Genomic DNA, 25,603 nt, shown 5'->3' with positions numbered 1-25,603 from the left:
ATTCTAATTAGCAGATGTCAAGGTTGGTTTTGGCCAAAATGAGTGTTCACCTATAATGATCCCCAAAACAGGGATGCCAAGCTGAAAGATGCATAATTCATAACCTGATGTATATGTACGTATACATGGAATAGGTTGTGGTAATTGTTACAAAAGGCAGACCTGAACTTGCCTCACAGCAGACTGTTTGGGAACCACAGTGTTAGAGTGCCTAACCTCTCAAGACAGATTCTGCTAAACAAATGGAAAATACACAATATTTGTTCCCCTTCTTTTCACAGAATGGCTTCCCAAATTGGTTTGTTCCGAACCCAGACACAAGCTTTCTCCTGGGGAAGAGCAGCCTGGGCACGTGGAGCTCTTACATAACCTGGTCAGCAGATGGTCTACACTCTACACAAACAGACACACAGATGGGCGTGCGTGTGTGGGCACGTGCGTGCGTGTGTGCATGAGAGTGCAGTGGGAGTGCATTTCTTACTATTAAGCCAGCCATGTGAAGGGATGTTTCAATGTGCGCGTGCATGTACTGCACTCATGCAGCTGTGTGCCTTTGTTGAGGATGCATATCATTGTTGTCGGGTGGAAACCTAACCAAAACCGTTCGTTTTGTATTTATCATTTTAAAAATGATTTAAATGAAAATAGACGATCTACAAGCACACAACACCTCGCACCGCGTCCGCCGAGGCGTTGTGTGCTTGTAGATCTGCTATTTTCACTAGTTTTCGACAGTCTTGTATGATGAAGCAGGGCTTTACTTTACGAAAAAACACAAACATGTGAAACTTGAAGATACAAGGTACAATGTACAAGGTAAGATACAATCCATGTACTCAAATGCACTCAGGAGGTACAAATGTCCTTGGTAGGCCACAAAGAAATGCTCTTATCAAACTGATCACACCACCCATAGAAATATAACAACTCAGCGCCTGCACATAATGGATCTATCATGTGGAGATCAGTCCGGTGAAGACAAATAATGCACGCTTTTGGCTTTTGTGAGTTTGTGTTTTCATACATCCAGACAGATGCACGCACGCACGCACGCACGCACGCACGCACGCACGCACGCACGCACGCACGCACGCACGCACACACGCACACACACTCACACACACACACACACACACACACACAGCATCTAAGCAAGAACTGTAGCACTTATGATTGGACAAAATAGAGAGATATTAGCTTTCTATTTCTAGACACAAAACTACTGCACCCACCACTGGGTGGATTAAGCTGCACGGGGATAGCGATAAAAATGGCACTGACAGAGTGCTTGGTGAACTGTGCAAAAGAATGTGATAATGCATGAGATTAGATCTGCGTGAAACATTGCTGCAAGCAAGACTGAAATATACATGAAATCAGGTTTGGTTTGGTCAAGCTTGCCTACAGTGTATGCACTTCTGTGTATGTAATGAAAAGGGGCCCCATCTCTGTAGATGAATCGTTCTGATTATGGTTGCACACACACAGAAAAGGAGAACTGATAGGCCTTGCAGAACACCCGATGTACATTATTCGGTGACTGCAGATTGCTTCATGGTCCTCATCAAAGAGTGCTGAACATGTGTGTGTGCCTTAAGGTCCAGCCACACCACAACTATAATGACAGCGGCAAACAATATAATTGGGATTACTTTCAGAGTGATTTGATGAAGGATAGAAAACCTGCCATTATTTTAAAATGTAATTTCGTCCAATCTGTATGGTAGAGTATGTTAATACAATATAACTTTGGGTCAATTGGGGTTGTTGTATTTTGTCTCCCTGCTCTTCTATTTAGATTGTGTCAAATGTTTCACCTAGACACAGGATCTGACAAGAATTTTGACCTGACCGTCAAAATGGAATGTGTCTGTTAGCTCAATGGTAAAAATAATTCAGCTCTTGCACAGGAAGCCGGTTTCAAATCCGAGGTAGAAGAGGAAAGTTACATTGTGCAGCTTGCCTTTAAGATAACTTTGCTGAGAGAACAACAAATAACACCCCTTCAAAAGAACAACTCTCATAACAGATTTGGATTATCCTATACTTCTCTCAAAATAATTTTGTGAACCCAAACCCTTCTGGCTTTCTTTTTTGCCCTCCATGCAACAGAAGAGCAGCAGCTGTTACAGGTCATCAATAAGACATGGCACCACGTTTTTTAGGACGTTATTGTTCCAACATTGTAGATGCTCACATCATTACCATTGTAGGTATCATTTAGTTTGGATGGCCCTTTAGGCCAGCAACATAGGCTGTGTGTCATTTGTTGATGTAGTGCAGAAACAAGAAAGTTGCAAGCAAATTTAACCTGGCCACAAAGTCACAGCCTACCTCACTTCTATAAAACTACCCCTTATCAGCCCGAGGGCCTTCATAATGTTGCTAACGTTCTCCCATTATACAGCACCACTGGGTTCAAATCTGGAAATGGGCCTGCGGCAGTGGGGTGTGGTTTGTTGTCGGCTTTAGAGCAGACTTGCTCCAGGCCAAAACATTCTAATAGTAACGTTATGGTCCAACTTGTTTGAAAAACGGGAACCACACCCATATTTATACATCATGCAAGTCAATAAGCTGACAAGCTCTATGATGGCAGGAGAGGTTAATCATCCAAACCACCCAAGGGGATAGACATGCATAAACAATTAACACTTCAGTCTACAGAAAAACTGTGATACAACAACATACATCTCAATGTCAAACATAAGTAACACATGTCAGAATCTACATGTAGTAAGGGAAAGTTAGCTGAGTGTTAGACCAATCTGGGAACTAAATCTAAATCAATATCTTTCTTCACAAATGTGTTCATAAAGGTGTCTACTATCGCCTCTGAACTTTCTCAATCACAACTCCCTTGGGGAACTTTGTGTGAGCCAATCAAAGTTGGGGGTACCGGGATACCTGGGCCTGGGATTAAAGGGGATAAAATGAAAAAATGGCAAATATGAGCGTATGAGGTGTGTAATTAGGGTATTTCGGTCTGCTGAATCCATTCCAGCCATTAGTTTTCAGTTTAAATGACTCCTTAGCCATAAAACAGGCCTAATTGGCTAAGGCTTAGCCAATCACGTCATTCGGGTTCACCTGTGTCCTGTTAGTCCCTAAGTTTTAAACCCTTTTGAGTGTTCCTTGTCAGATTGTATCATGTTATCCTGTGTGTCATGATGTGCGATTACCCGCCTGATCTTGAATAGTTTTCATGAATTCAAACCCTACTCCAACCATTTTTTTATTGCCAATATTATATGTCTTGTGGACACACAAAGGTAGGTGTGGCCTATTTTATGGCCAAGGAGTCATTTTTACTGATAACTAATGGTTGGAATGGATTCAGCAGCCCCAAAATACCCTAACTACACGCCTCGTACGCTCATATTGGCAATTCTTTATTTTTCCCCCTTTAATCCCAGGCCCTCGGGATACCCTCAAAGTTCCCACAAAGTTTCCGAAGGTAGTTGTGATTGAGAAAGTTTAGAGGTGATAGTAGACCCCTTTATGAACACATTTGTGAAGAAAGATATTGATTTAGATTTAGTTCCCAGATTGGTCTAACACTCGGCTAACTTTCCCTTAATGGCTGATGTTCAATGTTCTGAGAGTGGGTGAGTGAGTGAGTGAGTGAGTGAGTGAGGGAGTGAGTGAGTGAGGGAGTGAGGGAGGGAGGGAGGTGGCTGTCTGGTGTAGCAGAGAAAATCTGTCCTTAATTGGGCTAATTGATCCATCAGACTTTAAAAGACAGCCACTTGGCATTGCGCTGTTCTACAGTATGTCTTCCAGTGAGACAAGGGCCAAGCCTTGCGGCTGTTGAACTGTCTACCCCTGAAAATGGGATTGAACTGACTGTAGCCTTTGAGCTGAACCAGCTAGGACTAGTCATCAAAAGACAATTTGTGTTATATAAACATGCATTGTGCCCATCGCCTTCAAGAACGTGCGTACAATCATCACCACTCCCTCTTAATGAGCCAATTACACAGCTCTATACTGGTGCCATGCACCTCATGTCATTAACTTGACACCGTATATGCCATACATTGTTAGTGGCAATTTGTTGTGATTGACAAGGTTCTTACACTGAAGGTGGGCATGGTCGGCGTGGCAGTGATGTCGCCGGGTTGCTCTCGAGGGCTATCACTGGACGGCTGCAGCAGACCCATGGCCAGCATTTGACAACACATCTCCCTGGCATCCTCTTCCACAGCCCCCTCTCCCTTCAGCATGCACAACCGCTCCAACAGCATTTTACCTGCGGGAGAGATGAGATGATGTGTTGTGATTCACTTGATCAGTGAGAGTGGCCATTATGGAATGAAAAACAAGGATTCTGTCAACAAAAGAAGAAAGAGATCTGTTAGTTAGTTGCTTCAGACTCATCTGAGTCTGAAGAAGAGCTGTGTGCTCGAAACGTCATTTATTTATTTGGTGCAATAAAGCAAATTGACGCATGTTAGCCCTCAGTGAGCGAGCGTTTATTTCTTTCTTTCCAGTATCTAGTCGTCGCTCAGCAGCACCTGCCCAACTTGGGTTAGGGATGTGCATGTCTGCTCTCTTTTTTCATGTAATGCAAATCACAGCACTGGATAAAGACATCAAATAATTAGTAGCTGTTTCTGAAGTGTTAATTAAACACCTCCTCCGCACGCGCACATGCACGCACACGCACGCGCGCGCACGCACGCGCACGCACACGCACACGCACACGCACACGCACACGCACACACACACACACACACACACACACACACACACACACACACACAGTCTGATTCCCCACCCAGCACAGGGTTGAGTATTAAAGGAGACGGAAACAGCAAATGCTAATTATTACATGCTGAAGTTAACAAGACGTTACACAGAAACTCAAATTGATATTCAGGAACACCGTTTCACATGCCATGCATTTAATAATATCCCAATGTTTTATCATTGCTGCGCTATTAATGAATGAGTAATGCACTGAACCTGATGCCTGTCAATAGAAAGGTTAATATAGTCTACCGTTGAGATGAGAGAGAGAGAGAGAAAGAGCACACATGGTTCGACACAGTAAATTAATGTAATTACTGTGTTGACTGGTAACCACAATTGAACATTATGAAAAACATAATGTCACCTGCTTGTGTCTGCGTCTCTACACAAGCCAGGTGAGATGAAATCATGCTGCGAGCCATAATGGGAGTGAGAGTGGGAGTGTGCTACACTGAAGGATTATTATAGACATGACAGTCATGTAATCTATAAATCCATAAACAGACCTGAGTCGACTATGATGAGGGGGGAGAGAATCCTGACATTTTGATGCAGTGGATAGCACACGTCATCATTGTGGTCTGTTGTGAAAAATGTTGATTATGTGACCGCGTGAACTGACACTTCGTGGAGAGCTCCTCATCCGTATGAGAGGAAAAGGCTATCTTTCACTTTGACAGGTGTAAGATGGGCTGCGGCAAGCAGGAGGCTCATAAAATTGTTAGATGAGCTTAAATGTGGAAAACGTGATTCAGAGGGAGGCAAATTAGCAGGTAAAATAACATCGCCTTGTTGTTCATGGCCCGACATGGACATAAATTTGGGCTCATGGGATAAGGGGGTGTGAAAAAACTACTAAAAACAACAGAGCTGTTAAATGCCTTTCCTAGTCCACTGTCCAGCACTGGAACAGTGCTTGAGAATAATTGATTGATTTGGTTATGTGAAGAAAAAAAAAGAAAGAGGAGAAAAGAAAAAGAAACTGTAGAGTAGAAAGAAAATTAAATTTGTCATTCTACCAAACAAGCTGAACCTAAGCCAAGTATCATAATCAGACAGTCCATTGATTTCCAGACAAATTTCAATTTGAAAACAAAACAGAATTCAACCAAAGATTAATTAATCCACTTTTATGTTCTGAAGAAGTGGTTTTATGTTCTGAAGAAGTTCTATGTTTCCTGTGATGTCATCCCACAGGCCTGGTGACCTGCAGCACCTAGCAGAACAGATCAATGTCACATGCATGCATGGTGACTGAGAGCTGAAACAACAAGAGTGGCCTGGACACCTAGCAGAATAGATTAAAGCCACACGCAATGATGATGATGACAGTCGAAACAGCAAGAGACACAGAAGATTGTCTAGTCAAATATCTTTTGGTATTTCTTATGATTGTAGCACCTTTTTGTTCATGGACAAATAGACCGATAAAATAGTGTGATTCAAAAGTAGCAGTTGGCTTATTTAGTTTGGTTTAGTTCTTCATACTGTATATTTTGTTAAGTGATAGGATTAGAGTTAGATTAAATGTTTATGGCAACAGGAAATTCCATACATCTGCATTGTTTGGGTATGACTCGTTCGGCTGAATAATAAACCAGAATGGACTCCTACTACTACTGTGAATTGTTTTGTGTCATGCGGTTAACGTGTGTAACTTATTAGTGTTAGCCGCACTGTGTTTCTGTGACTGTCTCTAGCATGCATCTATTTCTGTCTTAGCCTGTGGTGAAGAGAGTGGCTCTGCCATGGATGCGCGATAATGTTGTCACTCGCTACTTGTATGTACAGTATGATGATGCCGAATGCAGTCAGTGCAGCTAGCTGCTGAGCTGCCTGACCACAACAGTCAGCATGTTGTTTAATCATAACAGTGCATTTGTTCTATAGATACTTCTCAATAAATAGGTTCTAATATACTTCTTCTCCTTTTCATGTGCTTGATTGATTGTCATCATAATTTGCATTCCTCTGCTGACCTTGACAATTCATGGACAGTAAGGCTTGAATTACAGTGATATTCATGTAAACCTACATTTTGTTGTTTCATAATGCCATTTTGTAATTACATATGTACCTATTATTTATTGGAAATAAAACATTATAATCATAATCCAAATTGAATAATTTCCCCTCCAGTGAGTGATTTCACCAGGAAAATAATGGAACGTGCATAGGACAGCGCTTTCATTTTCCTTGAAAGTGAAACTATAAATCAGTTACCGAAATGTGCATCCATAGTAATTTCAGGCCAGCTTTTAAAGTAAGTGCTGTAATTGCTGAATCAAATTCCATCAGCCAGCTGTACCTAATAAACTCTGAAGAGGAGGTGAATTATTACACGCAACAACTGAACCACCTGTTGTTACTACTCACCAGAGAAGACTTCCTGATAGGAACCTGAGGCGTTGGAGTTCTGGAGGCTCTGTTGACTTCTCCTGGAGCCCAATGTCCAGTAATTCCCGCCTGTGTTCCCTTTCGCCTGCTCTGGGAACTTGGTCCCACTATCCCGCCTGGATCTCAGCTCGTTGGACCAGTCTGCCGAGGCGCTGAGAGGCCCAGCAATGGAGCTGGACCTCTGCTTCTGTGTTAGCAAATTCTGGGCCCCACTGGAGCGTTGAGAAAGCCCAGTGGCATCTGTTCTCCTGGGGACCTCTGGGCTGGTAAGGGGAGAGCCAACAGGGGAGGTGAGCTGCCTTGCGGTGGTCTTAACATAAGAGGGCTGGATGGGAGGGTAGAGTTTGACGGTGGAGGAGACAGAAGAGGATGAACGCCTCGCAACAGACACCTGGGGGTTGTCTGATGTCAGCTGGCTTATGGACATGTTACTCTTCCTCCTCCGCAAGGACAGAAAGTACTGCCTCCGAACTTCCTCTTCCTCATCCCTCTCCATGGACAGGTCCATACTGCTCACACTTTTTTGTGGCACGATCGGTCCTGCTGCCATGGGGCATACATGGATACGTGGCACACCGCCCTGTGAGGCTACACTATCTTGGCTGAACTTCATGGGCAGGACTGGGTTCTCCAGTTCATCTTGGATCTCCTCAGCACTCTCATATGATGTGGTGGTGGTAGTAGTGGTGTCTTGAAAGCTATATGTGCTGTTGGTTTGAGGAAAGACACTGATGCTGCTTCTGTCTGTGTCTGGTGTTGAAGATGATCGACGACTCTCATTCAGTGACCCCTGTTCAGATGAATTTCTTGTTATCGGCATGGCACATTTTTCATTTTGCAACTTCCTACTTTGGTGTTTAGGTACACAGTCACCAATGTTTGTATCAGTGGCTGCACTTTTATCCACCCCAGAGTTTGGTCCATCGGTTAATGAGGTGGCCACTATGTTCAGGAGACCATTGCTGGCTCCCTGTTGCCCTCTGACAGCCTGCTGAATGTCTGAAAGCAGGTCCTCTTGTTCCGCTGTCGCTGAGTGGAAACTATAAAGGTCAGCATCTGATCCTGAGCTGGTTTTTCGGTCCTCCACATTTTCCATGGACTGCCGAGTGTCCCAGGTCAAAAGGTGTGAATCTCCCTCACAGCCTGAAATCACATTCAGCTGATCTACTGCGAGCTGGTCCTCGGTTTTTGCCTTGCGCACTGCGTCATCAAGTTTCAACATGTCCTCCTTGGACAAACCCTTCGACTTGGACAGGCTCTTCCTGATTCTCATGCTGGAAAATACTGAACTTCTAGACTCTGACTTTGATTTCTTCTTTGTGCCTTCTTTATCCTTCTTGGATTTTTTGTCCCCCTCCCTGTCATCAGCCTCTGCCCCACTGCATGACTCTTGCCCTGTTCCCCCGCCACTTGACCCACCACCTTTCTTCTGCTTAGCCTCGTGATTTCCCATTTTCCTGAGCAGGCGGATCAGGCCACGAGGTTTAGACTGGGCTTCCTCCTGGGTGGCTGCTACTGCCGTTCCTCCACTGGCCTGGGCCCGGTCAGCGCTGCCTAATCTCTGCTGGCTGCCCACCAGAGTCAGAGACAGCTCGGATGATGATACTGCTGCTGATGGGAGGAGGGGACTGGCAGTGGCAGCCACTGGCTGCCTACTGCTCGCTCTCTCATCTTCCCTCCCTTGCTGCCCCTCCCTTCTCTCCCCATCTGCCGCTGCGCTCTCTGACGTCTTGCATGATGGGTTGCTGGATGAGCGAACCCGGCGTTCCAGAGAGCGCGATCCATCCCCCCTCTCAAGGGGGAGGGGTGTGGGTTGAGGGTGATGTTGCTGTTGTTGAAGGAGGGAGTGCTGTTGTTGTCTACGGAGCAAGTTCGACACACTACTTTTTCTCCTGTCTTTGAAGGTAGTCGTGAAGAAGCTCTCTTTCAGAAGGGGCACCTGAGTTTCCACTGTCTTAATGGTTTGCATTCTGACACCTATGGACTTCTCCAGTCCTGAGGGGAGCCAATCTGGTCTGTTTGAGCTAAGAGAAAAGTAGAACCAGTTAAATTGTGATCATATTCAAGCATTACTTAGTTTCTCAATAGTTAAGCGGCCTGAGGTATAAGTAACACAGGACTAGTCCAATTTATTCTTTAGAGTAACTGGGAGACAGTTGGTATTTATGTATAGGAATAAGGTGTCTTATATTTACACAATAATGTTAAAAACTAAAGAAAAGAAAATGCCCCAAATTTCCTAAACATGACAGTTCTGGTTTATGCTTCAAAGCTGCTATTTTAGCATGGTAATTCTCCAGCTACCTCTCAGATGCTGCCTGTGACCAAGGTAATCCTTACTTTGCTGCAATGAGTGTATCTAATAATAGAATAGCTGTTTGGATGTCCCAGTCCTCTGTGTCTGACAGGGACATTGGCCTTAATGTGCTCAAGCTGACATCTGCCATTCTACTGCCAGCCATCCTGGGTCAGGATGAAAAGCCAACAACAGTGATATGTTCTATTAATGATCACAGTGGAGACATCTGATGGCTGCAGCAGTGGGGGATAATCATATTATAGCCTATATAGCAAATATATATAGAACATACTGTTAGGACTGACACACATTGTTGGTGCATCATTTTAAAAGTTTAAGAGCAAAGCATATCGAATTGTTTATTACTAAAATGTCTCACGTGCAGTGTTGTGTAATCAAGTCATGATACATGCAAACTGACTATACAAATGGGTGCGGTACAGTAGCCTAATAGTGAAGGCAGAGCAATTTATAATTGCCACTATTGTTATTGTATGTTTTCTCTCAGACTCAAGCCAGTAATAATACCAAAGTGTAAAATTAAATGCCTGCCCTTTGAAATAATTACTAAATACCGGTAGTTCACATTAATTGATTTTGTAAAGACAGTTTAAAGACTTTCATGTGTGAAGTGTGAACTTGAGGTTCTACTCCACCCAACTAGTGAAAAAAGTTTATCTCGTGGGCCTCAATTCAGAGACAATATACAACAACAAGCTTAAATGATACACAGAGGAAAATAAACGCATATATACATTTACCTCTCAGTCAAGTGGTCTTTAAATTCTAATAAAATCCAAAAAGATAAGTACAGTAAAAAAACTTGTGGCGGATCCTTCTTGGCAGCTCCTCTCCAGTAAAGTTACAGACTGAAGAAAACAACACAAGTGAGTGTTTGTCGTCTCCAACGGGACGCTCCCCAGCCGCTGGGTCACATGAAGCTGTGCTGTTCTCCATCACATGTCCTGTCTCCTCCGTGGCCCCACCGCCCCCCCCCCCCCCCCCCCCCCCACCCACTTACTGTCTGAGACGCCTCTCCATGATTTCAGAACACACAGGAGGACCTCAGAGTCTAGACACAAGTTTGTCTATTACACCGTGACGGTCACACAAGTATGCTGTCGTCTTCAATTAATACATCACAGCGATATACCGTGTAAGTGTGCCAGTCTTATAACATTCCCTAGTTAGCTAAATGATTCAGACAACTTGAGACTGTTGACACGTGAAATGTGTTCAAACTAACAGATGATTATTTTCATGAAGCACACTTAAAACAACAAGCAGTGCTGTACAAAACTATACAATCATGATCCTGTGGTGGAGGCTAAAATGGGGTGATGTGGGCCCTCTGAGTGCCACTCAGTAGGCTAGCAGTGGCATTTTGTACTGGCTGTAACAGATTACTGATTAACACCAATACACAGAGAATATATCAAAATGGCTCCAAATTATGATTTTAGTTAATGCAATGCATACAGTATTTCTTGTCAGGAATACCTTTAGTCAGTCTCAACTGTGTCAGTTCTTTATCTATATTGTCAAAGAAAAGGTCCTTTTCACTTAACTGGAGCTCAGTTAGTCTGTTCTTGAGAGACTATCATGTGAAGGAAACCCCCCAGAAGCAAAATTTGAGTTACAAATGTTCGCTTTGAAAATACATATATTCAAAGATTTGCACACATTTTCACGACTTTTTCAAAAATAGCAGATCTACAAGCTCGCAGCGCGGCACTCGGTGCCGCGCTGTGAGCTTGTATATCTGCTATTTTTCACTGGTTAAAGCATTCAATAATTCTAGGCCTAAATAGCACCCACTGCTCCTAATAGTTAGGATGGGTAAAAGACTAAATTATTATTATTACATTTACATTTTCAGTTTTTTAAACATTTGTTTTTGGGTCTTTTTACGCCTTTATTTGATAGGATAGTAGACTGACAGAAAATGGGGAGAGAGATGGGGAAAGACATGTGGCAAAGGTCGTCCGGATCGGGAATCGAACCGGCGACGCCAGCAGGCATCATAGCCAAGTAGGGTGGTATGCGCCTGGGTCACGTTGATGAATGTATATTTCTTCTAACGTCAGCTTCCTCCGATGATTTTTTCCCCTGTCAAGCACTAAGAGAGCAGTTTTTTTTAAGACAGTTCAAAGTCAAACATGTTTCTAACATGTTCAGGTCAAACATGCTGAATTTGAATAAACCTCTGAGCGGTTCAGGCATCTAGTACGGATGCCTCCCGATGTTAACCCTGCAACCTGATTCCAGATAAGCGGTTGAAGATGGATGGATGGTCGCAAAAAGATGGCGAAATAGAGATATTTTTTAGTTCATGTTCAATATGTTGAGAGGCTTTATGTTTTTGTACCTGCAGCATGAAAAACTAGCAATGCTTCATTTTACAGTCTGCATGACTGTTAATTACTAACTACAGGGAAGAAGTAAGTATCCATAACAATACTGTATCATAAACTGGTGGGCTACAAAATCCATGAAGTAGCCTATCCAGGAGGTATCACTTTTTTCCCATATTTGGTCACCTGTAATTATGATATTGTACCATAGACTGTATAAAAGATATGGACAAAGCAAAGCCATTGGTTTCTATGCAGCGCAAATGACACAATATGGGTCCTTGGCATGGGTGTTGCCATCATTGAATTGAAATGCAAACAGAGGATGCTATTGGCTGCCAAAGGTCACGTGCAACCGCAGGGATACATGGGAGAATGTTGTCGGAGCCTCCCGAAATACAGCACACGAAGAAGAACACAGCCAGCTGGTATCAGTTTAGTTGGCCACGCCCCCCGCAACTTTATCATCAATTTTAACATAAATGGGATAGCTGGGGAGAATCTGGTCAAAAAACATCAATTTCGTGCACTTGGTGCAAAGTTTTGGATTTTTGGTATGGTGTTAGATATGGGTATAAGGTTTTCAAAAACCATCGCAAACAAGTTGGGCTCGCCCCCTAGTGGTCTGTTTGCAATGAATCAAATATTCGATACATCAGTATATGGTTGAAACCCCAAATAATTGATAAAAGAGATTTTTCAATGGATTCTGTTACTATTGATAAACAACATACTAAAAAATCTGGAAAAAATATCTACCGGAAAGGCACCATTTTCAAGATGGCGTCAACGATGGCTGCCGGGAGCTGAAAATGCCTATAAACTGGGTTTTAATGTGTAAAAATTCATAATAAATCTCATTCTGCACTTGGTTAAGAGTTTTATTTTTTTAATATTAGGCTAACCACAAGTTGAATTGCAATGACGTTCTATGGGCTGGCTTGGAGTTCACCGTTCTCCCTTACCCGAAGTGGGGCCGCTGTCACAATTGGGGGCGTGAATTTGTAGGCGCCCGTGTGTCTCTATTGACCGAATTCACGTTACGCAACTTCCTGGCGCTGACGTCACGGTAGAAGGGGAAAAACTACTAATATCCCATAGAGTTAACACAGAAATCACAAATTTAATGCAATTTCCGAATAGTAATGTATAAAATACGGCTAGCATGATCAAGAACACAAGATAGTAAAAGGCACAAAGCGGTTTAATTTTTTACCGTTCTAAATAATGATTTATTGGCTTTAAGTCCAGCTATTTCTATGTTATTTTACCCTCCAAAGCTGACATCAGCCCAAATTGCTGAGAAATTCGCTGAGTGCGCATGCGTGGGCGGGCTGTGAATAGGGTCTAATCTAATGTAGGTCTACCCCATAATTAATTTGAGTAGGCCTACTGTAGGCTACTGTAATAAATATCACATTTACATAATAATGTATAGGTCTACGTTTCTCATGAATACAACATTCTTACTCCATATTTCCAGACGTTGAACTAGCCTAAATTATTTTACCCAGTAATTAGATGCCCATAATAACAAATAACTAGGCTACACCAAAAGCCATTAGGCCTACTCTAAAGTCCAACATATAAAAGTGTTATCACTTTGTTTTCCCCCTCATAACTACATTATTGTACAATGCAATTATTTCGTAAGCAACCTACCTACCCCTGTAATTAAACCAATTAGTGGGTTGTAAATTTACATTTACCTTAAACTAGACTATTTGTGGCTCTGCTCCTGTTTGCTGTGGATTGTTCCTGAGGCAGGATTGATTCAAGAGACCTCCAAACCGAAACGCATTTGCTCATGTCTTCAGACGATATGTTTCCTTTCCCCCGGGGAATTGAAGTCCTTGGGCTGAAAGGGTTTCTCAGGCTCGCCCTCGCTGCAGGTGCACCGTGCAGCCGGCATACTCGGCCCCGGCTGGACAGTGCTTCTGCTGGGGTGAGAATCTCCCAGAGGCCGTGGAACCTCCGCGTCCTCCACAGGCTCCACTTCATCATCCTCCGATGATGATGACAACAAATTGACAGTAGCCGACTCATAATCATCAACACTAGTGCAACTCTTTTTTTTTCTTTTTTTTTTAGGCCCACCAAAGAAATCTTATGTGCGTTTCTGAGCCATGATGGAAACAAGCAACCTACTGACGCGTGATTATGGATCCAACTGGGAAAGATGGATAACCACGCCCCGGACTCATTTTTGAAGCTTGTGATTGGCTGAACCGGACGTAGGGAGCGCTCCGTTGTAGTCACTTGGACCGCGCGAGGTGCACCAAAACCCAATTATCATGGCGTTTATCGTGCGCTTGCCCAGGCCGTTGCATTCACCACGGCTTCGTAACTCGCGCGGCGCTCCGCCGGCCGCGCGGCCCTGGCCCGCTCTTCGCGGCCACTCGCGCCTGCGGCAAGACTACCTGGCTGCAGACACTAGGGTCCTGTTGATGTCCACGGGAGACAGGAACATCAACAAGTGGCAGGAAGTGACCTCACACCTCTTTCTTGCTCTACCCCATGGAGGTTCTGTTTAGGGTTAGGGGGTAGAGTTGGGTTGTCTAAAAGATAAAAGATAACATGTACACATAGCGACAATGCGGCTCAAAGGGACTGTAGTGCCTTGGACTGCAAGGCAGAGACGTCACGTGACCTCCACAAGCGGCATGAAGTCACTTGACACTGTGAGGTCACTTCCTGCCACTTGTTGATGTTCCTGTCTCCCGTGGACATCAACAGGACCCTACCCAGACAGCACAAAGGGGCGGAGCGACATAGCTATTACATAGCTTCGTAGCGTTTGTGTTGCTGCCTGTGTCACTTCATAGCTTTTAGATAGCTTTTATGTCTCCAGAGCTACCCATTTTTCTTGCATAGCCCCTGCGTCTATGCTCTGTCGCGTTACTCGCGTCACAGTGAGCTCTCTGGCGAGACCGCGGCATAACCATAGGGGCATAACGAGGACTCTATTTTCAGCTGCGTCACATGACTCACAGCTCAGCTGGCAACTCCCAAGCAGCACCGTTGGCTTGGCTCCCCTCGTTTCATCTGTTTCAAACAGGTTTGTATTATGTAAAACATCAGTTATGCACTAGAACTAGTTAGGATATTTTCTAAACTTCATAATTTCATTGATGACGTGTCAAATAGGTTTTTATGTTTAATGTTATATCTGAAAACACCCTAATCTTTCTGCTGGTTTGACATGCTAGCTAGCTATGTTTACATGTTGTCATTTACTGATGCTGCTAGCCGTGCCATGCTAAGTTACGTCAAGCTGACAAGGGAGGACTAATGAGCTGAAACCCTAGTTTTTGCTGTTTGTGTAAACCAGTTACAAAATAGTTTACTTGAACTAGTATTAAAAACATTTAAATAAGGCTTTGTTTGACAATTTTAAGCCTTTAAAAAGTGTGATGTGGTTTTGTTAAAAACGTAATTATGTCATACTTAATTCATTAGGAGTTTTATTTTGTTTTAGTTTTAAAAGCAATGTTTTTCCTGTTATGTTCTGTACCAGCATTTATGGGGCTAACTGGGCTAACTGCAGGGACAGCTTTGAGCGTAGCACTGGCTGCCCAGAGGGGAGAGAGAGAGGCTACGGGATCGGAGAGAGGGAACACACAACAGTGATTCAGAGGCGTTCTTTATATAAGTGTTTGCTGTGCACAAACAGTTGTAGTTTTCAGTCCTGTGAGTGTTTACACAACGTTCTGAGAGGAGGACAAGCTGCAAGACAAGAGGAATTACTTCACGAGGTTCAGCGACTGTTTTGTTGTGCTACATGCTAACGCTAAGCTAACAAGCTCAGTGAGTATAGTCAGTTCATGAGCAGACGTTTTTCTAGACACAGTTTTAACTTCCACAGTTGGACTGATTAAGTGGTAGTCTGTTGTTTTCGACTGGAGGACACAAAGAGGAGGTTTTGGGGGTTAACTAATTACTTTAGGTAGTAGTTAATTTTGCCGGCTTTTAGGGACTGTGTGAGTGTGTGGGCCCACAAATTATTTAATTGGTTTCTAAGTGACTGAAGGGTGACAACTCAAGGGTCTTTATTTTGAATATTAACTTTGAGAAGGTAATATTATTTTTTGCACTTACAGTAGTGACAGTATTCCTGAAAGAAGAGGTTTATGGTTCACGTTTCAGGTTTTCAATCTGCTAAACTGTTGTTTACATTTTCTATTTTATTATTTTCTATTCATATTCATATTTACTACTTTTGCACAGTCATTGCATAAAAGATCCTAACTAAATAATTGAGAATTATTGAGTTGTGTAGATTTATTGTGTACCCTTTTCTGGTATTTAAAGGGTCCATTTGGTTACTAGATTAGAAGTCATGGTTACTGGTTATAATCTAAGCTCAGTAAATACTCATTTTATATAACTTTAATATAAAAGTACTTAAAAAGGTAATTCATTGATATTGTGACTTTAAAAAACTGCTTGTGCGATTATTAGTTAAAAAGAGATCCAAGCTAATTAATACTGAGTTAATCGGAGTTAAGTTAAATATATTTAAAAGAACACAAAAGCCCTCCCCTTAATACATGACCACAAGGGGACCGCTACATTTGTAACTAGTGGAACGTACTTTACAAACAGCAAAAACTAGCGTTTCAGCTTCAAGTCCTCCCTTGTCAAAGTTTTTCTGTGGCACTGCCGCACTGGTGACTTTCACGCGGACAAGAAAAAATACAACCGCGATGATCCGTGTCTAAGCTTTCTGTCTAGGTCGTCCTCAGACGAGCCTTTCATCGTCGCTTCCAGTCTAGGGTTGGGATCCGTTTGGTTTGAACCGATTCCGAGTCTTTTTCGGGTACCCCTTTTCGGTTCCGGGTAGAACCGGTTCCTAAAACGGTTCCGGAAGTTCTCATATACTGTATATATATAGGCATATGTGTATAAATATTTTTATATGAGATACTTAAAGTGTGGTTCCAGTGGAAATAAGCCTCGGCTTTCCAGGATCTCCTTTTAGTTGACCTTGTACCAGTGATTTGTCATGAAACTGTACTTTTTTCTATTGCAAACTTCTAATAAATTATTCAATCAATTAATATAGGCATATGTGTATATGCCTATATAGATATAGATATTTTTCTTTCATAATTATTATAATAAAGTGATTCCCTGTTTACTACAGCAACTTATATAACTACTATTTCAACTTAACCACAATAAAAATGCATGGTTAAGGGTGGACTTTCAAATAGTGGAGAATACATGGTTATTTAACAATGAATAGCTGATCTGGTATCTACAAGCTCACAACGCGTCGCACACGACGTGCTGTGAGCTTGTAGATCGGCTAGTCTTTCGTTGTCATCATCATCGCAGGCTTCCCAGCTGCTACCAGTGTGAAAGCTGAACCTCAGACAAACGTCGCGTCCGTCATATGCAACACCATGAATGAAGTACCAGCCGAGTGGATTGTACATTGCGCTACGTGGTTAGCAGCTAGCTGCTAGGCTACTGAAGAAAGTGAAACGGCAGGCGTCAGCTGCAGTCACTGGTACAGAGTTTAGGAGACTGCACATTTGCAGGAAAGGATTGCACTGCATTTCGTTCACTTTGCATTCGTTTTTTCCTCTCTTGTAAAGTGCAACCACAATCGTGAGTAGTTTTGCTGCTGCGCTAACGTTAGCTCCGTTTGTCTCGAAGGATACTAGCATTCTGATCCTGGATCAGCTGTTGTAGACTCTGCTTTGAGTGGGCGTATCCACCTCGCTCACACATGTAGCGAGACGTCACCACAGTCGCTTGAAATGCACACAGGCTGGTCCAAATGAACGCTCATGAAAAATTCCAGGAACCGTTATAGGAACCGGTCATGAAAATATGATGGAACCGGCTCCGGTTCCTCAATTTCGGAACCGGGTACCCGAAGAACCGGTTCCGGATCCCAACCCTATTCCAGTCGTCCCGGTTCTCCATACATCTGGCCAGCTCGTTGTTGCTTTATGCTCCTGCGTCTTTCTTATATCCACATATAATATAAAATTCATCCAGCTAGGATGAATACAATGCAACAGGAGCCCAGCCCGAGCAGACAAGAGGAGGAGCAGTAGGTGGTGTTAGTGATGTCATGGTGTTTCCAGGCTGAACAGACAGAGGAGCAGCAGAAGGTGGTGTTATAGTGATGTCACAGTGATGTAATAATGATGTGGTGTGTTTGCAGACAGAGGAGGCGCAGAAAGAGAACAGGGAGCAAGCAGAGGAAGAGGAGGATGAGGAAGGAGAGGAAGGGGAGGAGAAAAGGAGGAGGAGAGAAGAAGAGAAAGAAAGTAAGTGTTGGAACAAACCTACTGGAGGAAAAGCACAACCCTTTAATACCAGAGGTCCTTTCTATAATGTCTTCTTAAAAAAAAAATGTTTCTATAATCAGTGGTTCTGAAACTGTTTCATGTCAAGGACCCCCAGAATTCCATGTAGATCTGCTATTTTTGATTAGCTAAAGTATAAACCCATCTAGACCTGGAACGCATTACTTTAAACATCATTCTATGCTTTAACTATTGAAAAACAGCAGATCTACAAGCTCATAGTGCGGCACCAAGTCCAACGCTGTGAGCTTGTAGATCTGCTATTTTTGAAAAACCTTTAAATTCTTTGAATATTTCGACATTGTCTTCTAAATCCTTCGTTGTGAGCTTGTAGATCAGCAATTATTTGGCATATGTTCCGCCCCAGGATAATTGATGTTGGGGATAGTTTGATTATTGCTATAATGTCGTAAATCGTGATATTTTTTTTGGGTCACAATAATTGTGACATCTTCCCATCCCTACCAGGACAAGAAGAGGAAGCGCAGCGTGTCGGCGTACAGCGGGGATGACGGAGAGAAGGAGGAAGAGGACGGTATGTCAATCAAAAAGTCATCTGTCAATGAATGAATGTCTGACTGACTGGTAGGGCTGTCATAATTATTACATCGTCAAATCACAATTATTTGACATAATCGCGATTATTTTTCATAATCGTCATTATCGTTTCCATGTTGAAAAATTGTCATATATTTAAGTAAAAAATAGTGGAAATAGCAGATCTTCAAGCTTGCAACACGTCGCATCGCGACTCGTGAGCTTGTAGATCGGCTATTTCAACCATCAGTGTTCTTTTTTAAGTATAAAGTTGTCAAATATGTTGTAATTTCTTTGTATATTTAGGTTAGGTGTCATATTTGCCATGTGCAACTTCAAAGCCAAAGAGTAATGTAATTGTCAACGACAAAAATACGATCGCCATTATTTGAGTGACAATTAATCGTCATGTAAAATGTCATAATCGTGACAGCTTTAACTGTCTGGAATCTGGATGTCTGAAACCATCTATACAAATTGCACCGCTATGTGCAACAAATGCATGGAATTTCTGGTGTGTTGTTGAGTTTATGGTCAGACACACAGGCAGAGACATATGAAATATATAGAGAGATGATACGAATATGCATTAGTGAAATAGAATTGTGTGTGTGTGTGTGTGTGTGTGTGTGTGTGTGTGTGTGTGTGTGTGTGTGTGTGTGTGTGTGTGTGTGTGTGTGTGTGTGTGTGTGTGTGTGTGTGTGTGTGTGGGAAGGAGCGAGGAAAGGAGAGAGAGGAGGAACCTCTGCATTCATGAGGAACATGTCCTGAGGTATCCAAGGACGTGAATATGCTGTGAGTCTGAACACCAGGCACATAGACTTTTGATGTCCCCATACTCTTTTCTCGTTTTCAATGTATGTATTGTATTTTTAATTTATTTTTAGATTGCATTGTTATTTTGTAAAGCACTTTGAATTACCTCAATGTACCAAAGGTGCTCTATAAATAAAGTTGGCGGGCCTTGTGTCTGCTCTACCCCTGTACTAGGACAGTGGTTCTCAACCTGTTTTTTTGTGTGCGTGTGCATAGCTGCGTGACTGTGAGCAACGGTCTGACGCACCACAAACCGGTACTCCACAACAACATCAAGCTGTCTGCAAGACTCATCCATACCCTGGATACCAGAGGACTGCTGTGAGAGGGAGACAGACAGGCACACAGACAGGTAAACACTGTGGGAGGGGGACAGACAGACAGACGGGTACACACCCTGGACCATAGACATAAGCTGCGTTTCCATAAAGCTTTTTTTGAAAATAGGAAGCAAATTATCAGAAATTATCAAAAAAAAGGCAAAGCTAATTTAGCCTGTTTCCATCCACTGATAAAATGGGATTTTTTGGGAGATATAGTTTATGAAATAAGCAGTCGTGGCGCTATTTTTCCAGTCAAGTGAGACACATCATTGAACATGCAACAAGCTCACAGCTTGTTGAAGATGCGATGTGTGCTTGGACTTGGAGGTCTGCTGTTAACCTGAAGTGTCCTACAGATAATGCTCGAGTATATTGTAGCGGAAACGGGTGGATATAATAATCAAGAAGAGCATTAGCTATCATATAAGAAGTAATTCAATTAAATAAAACAAATGGCATCTATGCAACTAGAGAGGTGTGTGTGACTGTGTGAGAGGGAGACAATTAGCTTCAATAACAGTATATGCTGTGGATGCACACATCATGGTGTGATTATGTGTGATGTTCAATACTGTGTGTAATGTTTGACTGTGTCCAAGTCCCATTTTAAATCTAATTCGACCATTTCCTCTCTTCAACCAGGGTCTCCGCTGTACAACAACAAGCCCATTTCTGTCATGCTCTTTGGGATGGTCATCAAATTCTGTGTGGCGCCTTTGATGCCATTTCACAAATTGTAGATTAGGACTTTTCAGATGTGAGTTAATTTATCTTTAATCCATGAAAACCTCTCATTGCTCTTTCAGTTCACGCTGGAGGATTCGAGCAGCTCCAGGGCATCAAGGTGCGTAAGCTGGAGGCTTACGCATCAGGGTGGTGAGGAGCATGAGAGCTGCGTCTCCCCCTGCATCAGCTTCAGACTTCATAGAACAGCAGCAGAAACGGGCACAAGGTAAGTGTCACTCCTGCACCTCCTCCCCGGTCTCAAAACAAAGAACCGTACGGGAACAGCTTTGATGACATGTCGTCAGGCTGTTTTCAGTGCTCATCACCTTGTCCTCTGGAATTACAGTCCCTGATAAAGCAAGACAACCTGGACGCATTCAACGATAAAGACCCTTACAAGGCCGACGACCCCACGAGGATAAAGATGACAACGGCAACTCCATAGAGGCAGAGCCATTCCCCCTGGAGAGGGACGAGGTCATGTCTCCACCCATCCCACACCCTCCGTCAGGCTGCCCTGGACTCCTAATTCAGACAGCTGGCGTAGCAGTCTGGGCACCTAGGCTGGTAAAGATCCTAACAAGCTTCTCTCTCCCCATGTCATATCAGTCTATTGTATACCAATAAAAGCGGAAAAAGCCCCCCTAAATATATATTTAAAAAAAATACACAGACTGAGGTTCTGAGAGTTGGACCAATAACACTCCACTGCAAGTGTATTCCTAAGTTCTTTCTTTCCTACAGCTATAATACAGAAATACAAGATAATGATGTAATGTCAGCAACCACGTCTCCAAACAATGTTAAAATGAACCAGTAAAAAGATGACTTAAATCTTTGATTGATTCGTTTCACACCCACATTCCGCTTATCCAGAGTCGGGTCGGGGGGGGGGGGGGTCAACGGTTCCAGTAGAGAGCTCCTTGCAATGTAATAATTAAAGCAATAATACACAAGAGGCCATGGCATTCAAGACATAGTTTTGGGTGTGATTTAAACGACGCGACCAAAGTACTCCAACAAATTGTTATAACTTAAATACTCCATTGCTCAAAGATCTGAATATGTAAACACAAACTTGGCTGGACCTTTCCTTTAATTTCTGCTGCCTAATGTAGTTTTAACCTTTTCATATCAAGGACCCCCAAGATTATATGTATTTTGCAGCTGACCCCCATCTCAAAATATGTTCCAGGGACCCCCAGATACAAGCTTGTAGATCTGCTATTTTTGAATACCAGTAGCCAAAAAATAATGGTTAAAGTGGTGACACAGTCTTTTATGGATTTAACCCATTATGGATGGGAACACATTGTTGTGTAGTACATGTACTGTACAGTATGTAGCAACATTTGTTTTTGTAAATTTGTAATACTATTTGTGGTTTCAGAAAACTTAGGTCAGGCTTTAGAAAGTGTTTTAGAATCAGCCTCAAGCCTAAATGGTTGTTAATATGCCTGTTGATAATGTGATGCACTCACAATCCCAGTGAAACTGTAGAACTTATGGGAACAGTATTTGTGGCTGCAGAACCACAGTGTTGCAGAGCATGAATTGTAAATGACCACCAACTAAAGGTTATTACTATTTGTGATTAATTACTGTTGATCTGATTTCTGCAGTTTTGGTATGTAGTGTTTTAAAAGGTCCACTAGGTGGCAGAGTACCCACATTTCTTCTGTGTTTTCACTCATTTACATTTATGCCATGTTAAATGAATCCAACTTGCATGTTGTCTTTAGGGTTATGTTTGTTTACTTTCATGGTGAATTTCATATTAATATTGTTTTATTGTATTAAGAGGTCCAATTTGTACAGTTTAAAGTGCATCTTGTCTGTTTGTTGTCAGGCCAAACTGTAGTTTATTTCTTTGGTCAACTGTTTGACAACCTTTTGTATTATTTATGTAACTAGACCCACTTTAATATGCATATTTCTTTTTGTCATATTTGTCTAGTTTCACGGTGCTACCAGGTGCTTCACCACAATAAAGCAGCATCTGTTTGGAACTCTACTGTCTCATCATTAACGTCCACTATCAATCCGGGGGGCTGTTACATGAATCTCTGTGTTGATGTCAATCGCCACAAAGAGATCATTGTGAAGGCCATCTCTGCCATCCTGCTGTTGCTTCTCAAACACTTCAAACTCAACCACATCTATCAGGTACATACATACATACATACACACACACACACACACACACACACACACTTGATCTTGAATACTGTGCTACAATCCTTAAAGAAATACTCATTCTCCATCTCTTTGTCCTTAGGAGTAATGATCAAGTCCATCAATGCTCTCTGTATTAATGCCGATCAAAATAACTTTCACAATATAGAGCCATTTAACTTATTTTATCCAGATAATTAAATATCACTGTTCTCTCTGTGTGTGTGCGAGTGTGTGTGTGTGCGTGCGTGCGTGCGTGCGTGCGTGCGTGCGTGGCGTGTGCGTTCCCCCAGATCTTCAGCAGCCTGCACACGGTCTGCACTTGTGTGCAGCTGGCCCTCAGCCCCTGGTTCTGCGACTGCTAGCGTTCTCGGTGAGATCCAGCTTGTGCGCCCCATCAACACATGGACGACACCGCAGCATGGGGTGCTGCAAGTCCCCCTGCAGTCTTCCGGAGCCGGCCTCTGGCCCGCCATGGCTAGAAAGCTGTGTATGACCGGAGACACAGACTGGGCTGGCCCCACCATCGTAGCTACTGACCCAGGAACATGAATTTACCCTCATAATGATGGGCTCACAGAAGGCTATATGTTGTAATTAACCAGCCACTGAACCCAAGCAGCACTTGGGTAAATACATAATTTAAATAAGGGAGGACAGAATACCGAAGGCAATTTGTGTGTCTATTATAGACATTATAGATATTTGATCATTTCATTTAGAACAGGCTGTATTCTTTATGTGAATATCGTAAGGAAGTGGTTCTCAAAATGTGCCTGGTGGTCCGGTGACATGCAGTGATCCTGGAGGGGTTTGTCAAGCGGCCCACAGCAAAATGAGGAACTGTTTAAAAAAAAACATTTTAAACACCTAATGAGCTACACAATATAAGCATAATTTTTCAGTTAATGTAATAATGTTACTAGGCCTGTTAAGTCTTACTGTCTGACTGGTGTTCTATTCTGCTCTGTGGGTTTTTTTGGGGCATCGTTCTCTTGTTGCTGCTGCTAAGTAAAGTTCATTGGGAAACTATGTGATGGCCTGATCATTTCACCAACATAAGGCCTACCTTTTCAGTGAATGTTTTTACTCTCAGTGAAGAGTTCTTGTTCCATTCAAATTTGATTGGAAATGGTTAAGTGCATTATATAATTATGGTATATAGCCTACATTTGTTGTGGTACATAAATGTTTGAATACTGATTTTTTTTTTTTACTTATATCAGGGGTCTTCAACAGGGGGTCCTCAGATTTACTACCGGGGGTCCTCCAAATGTTTGTGTGATAGGAACTTAAATAGGGCAATTTTAAATGTAGGCCTATCTGTTTTCTATCAATTGCTTGAAGGTTTATTGCTGCATATACAATAACAGTTAAATAAATATGAAATATTGAATACTGCATCATGTCTCACTGTTATGTTTAGATCCTCCGTTCGATGTGTGCATCTGTTGACTAGCTTTGCCTGCCCTGTTGTGATGCTCTGGGATCGATTGATGTACGTTTTCACACTACTGCTGTTGTTGGTGCTGCCCTGCACATGGAGTTAAAGTTTATTAGGACGTACGTGATGGTCTGATTTTTCACAACAATGCCCCTTTTTATTAGGGTTTTTATGGTTGCGTTTTAACTGAACATAGGAAAGTCTTCCATTACCAGGTGCAGCAGCCAGTAAGGACAGCAGTTAGCACTTAGCAGGTAAGAATACAAACCATAGTAACATCATTTGCAAGTGTAGAATGGATGGGGTGAGAAGGGAGCGTGAGGGGAGGGGAGAAGGGGTGACGGGAGGGAGAAGAGAGGGGGGAGGGAGAATAAGCGTCCAACCGTAGGCATTAATATCGCGCAGAGAGCGTAGATATGTCGTTGCCGCATCGCCAGCGACGTAGCAAATGCATCTTTCCAATGAGCATCACACAGCGCTGCTGTACAGCGCGGACGTAGCGGACGTAGCGAGGTCCAATGAGGCCAATTGCGTCCAAGTCGCGCTGTCCGCCGAAGCTAAATAGGCGCGACGCCGCTGTGCTGTCTGGGTAGTGTCTGCAGCCAGGTGCTGCTCGCCTGCGGCGCTCGGGGGCGAAGAGCAGGACCAAGGTCCGCTGGCCTTCGCGCCGCTTGCAATGTCGTGGACAATAACTGAAAACGAGCGCTCTTTGCCGTTTCCATCCATCTTTCCCAGTTGGATCCATAATCACGCCCTACTGACAGCTGAGCTGACAGCTTCTCTAACTGGTCGGCTGCTGGCAAACGCTGATTCGTGATGAATGATGATAATAAAACAAAGTCCCGACTTAAGTGTAGTTTAAGAATATGTATAAAATAGGCCTATTTTATTTTATTCCCCAATCCTGTCCCATTTATTTTATTAAATGAATATTATTTTTTTATTTTCCCCCCAACGAAAGTGGCGGTGGACGGGCGGTGGGACATGGTGGGGGCAGGGTCGCCAACCCTGTTGCCAACATTGGACTGTCAGAATCCAGGAGATTTCTTTTTTTGGGGGTTAGTCCAGTAAAAATAAAGCTGAGGTTGGAAAAAATTGTGTTATTTAGTTTTTCAACTGATTCTGACAGGAAATTAGGTCTACTAGCCAGGATAAAAAATGTACCATAATCTGCTCACTGCAAATACCCACAGTGGCCAAATCAAGTTGGGCTCCCATCGACTTTCTTGAAAATACCCAGGAAAAAAATCTGAATGTGAGGGGTCTAACTAGGGGTTTGTCATGATGCTGAATCCATTGCAAGCATTTGTTTTGCACAAAAAAACATTCATTGGCCCCAGAAAACGCCCACAAAACTGATGAAAAGTGATGACTCATCACTTTTCATCACTAAACCATCATTTTCTGGGGCCATTTTTAGCCCAAGGAATGTTTTTTGTGCAAAACAAATG

At 42.8% G+C, this 25,603-nt stretch overlaps 2 protein-coding genes across 2 annotated transcripts in view; one reads left to right on the top strand and one right to left on the bottom strand.

The window, feature by feature from the left end:
- The window catches only part of fmn2a (formin 2a), a gene marked incomplete at its 5' end in the record, with an annotated part of 77,551 nt that extends 68,430 nt beyond the window's left edge, over nucleotides 1-9,121 (bottom strand). The window contains 2 exons of the mRNA XM_080740697.1: nucleotides 4,080-4,252; nucleotides 7,132-9,121. Of these exons, the coding sequence (XP_080596823.1) occupies nucleotides 4,080-4,252; nucleotides 7,132-9,121 (2,163 nt within the window). The remainder of the gene's footprint in view (nucleotides 1-4,079; nucleotides 4,253-7,131) is intronic.
- Nucleotides 9,122-14,399: 5,278 nt separating this feature from the next.
- Nucleotides 14,400-24,109, top strand: LOC308296442 (uncharacterized protein). The gene is made up of 9 exons (XM_080739731.1): nucleotides 14,400-14,863; nucleotides 17,987-18,092; nucleotides 18,600-18,666; nucleotides 19,384-19,463; nucleotides 19,701-19,836; nucleotides 20,614-20,759; nucleotides 20,880-21,100; nucleotides 22,491-22,699; nucleotides 23,002-24,109. Exons 1-4 carry the CDS (start codon nucleotides 14,691-14,693, stop codon nucleotides 19,437-19,439), a joined length of 402 nt encoding a protein of 133 aa, XP_080595857.1. The 5' UTR covers nucleotides 14,400-14,690; the 3' UTR covers nucleotides 19,440-19,463; nucleotides 19,701-19,836; nucleotides 20,614-20,759; nucleotides 20,880-21,100; nucleotides 22,491-22,699; nucleotides 23,002-24,109.
- The last annotated feature ends 1,494 nt before the right edge of the window (nucleotides 24,110-25,603 follow it).

Source organism: Nannobrachium achirus, assembly GCF_963921795.1.
Source record: "Nannobrachium achirus genome assembly, chromosome: 13".
In the NCBI taxonomy this organism is placed as follows: domain Eukaryota; kingdom Metazoa; phylum Chordata; class Actinopteri; order Myctophiformes; family Myctophidae; genus Nannobrachium; species Nannobrachium achirus.
This window is presented reverse-complemented; position numbering and strand designations above follow the sequence as displayed.

Coding starts and splice junctions, on each gene's coding strand:
- LOC308296442 (XM_080739731.1), top strand. CDS start 14,691: ATGCTCTGTCGCGTTACTCGCGTCACAGTGAGCTCTCTGGCGAGACCG. Junction 14,864..17,986: donor GTTTCATCTGTTTCAAACAG/GTTTGTATTATG, acceptor GTGTGTTTGCAG/ACAGAGGAGGCGCAGAAAGA. Junction 18,667..19,383: donor AGAGAAGGAGGAAGAGGACG/GTATGTCAATCA, acceptor GTGTGTGGGAAG/GAGCGAGGAAAGGAGAGAGA.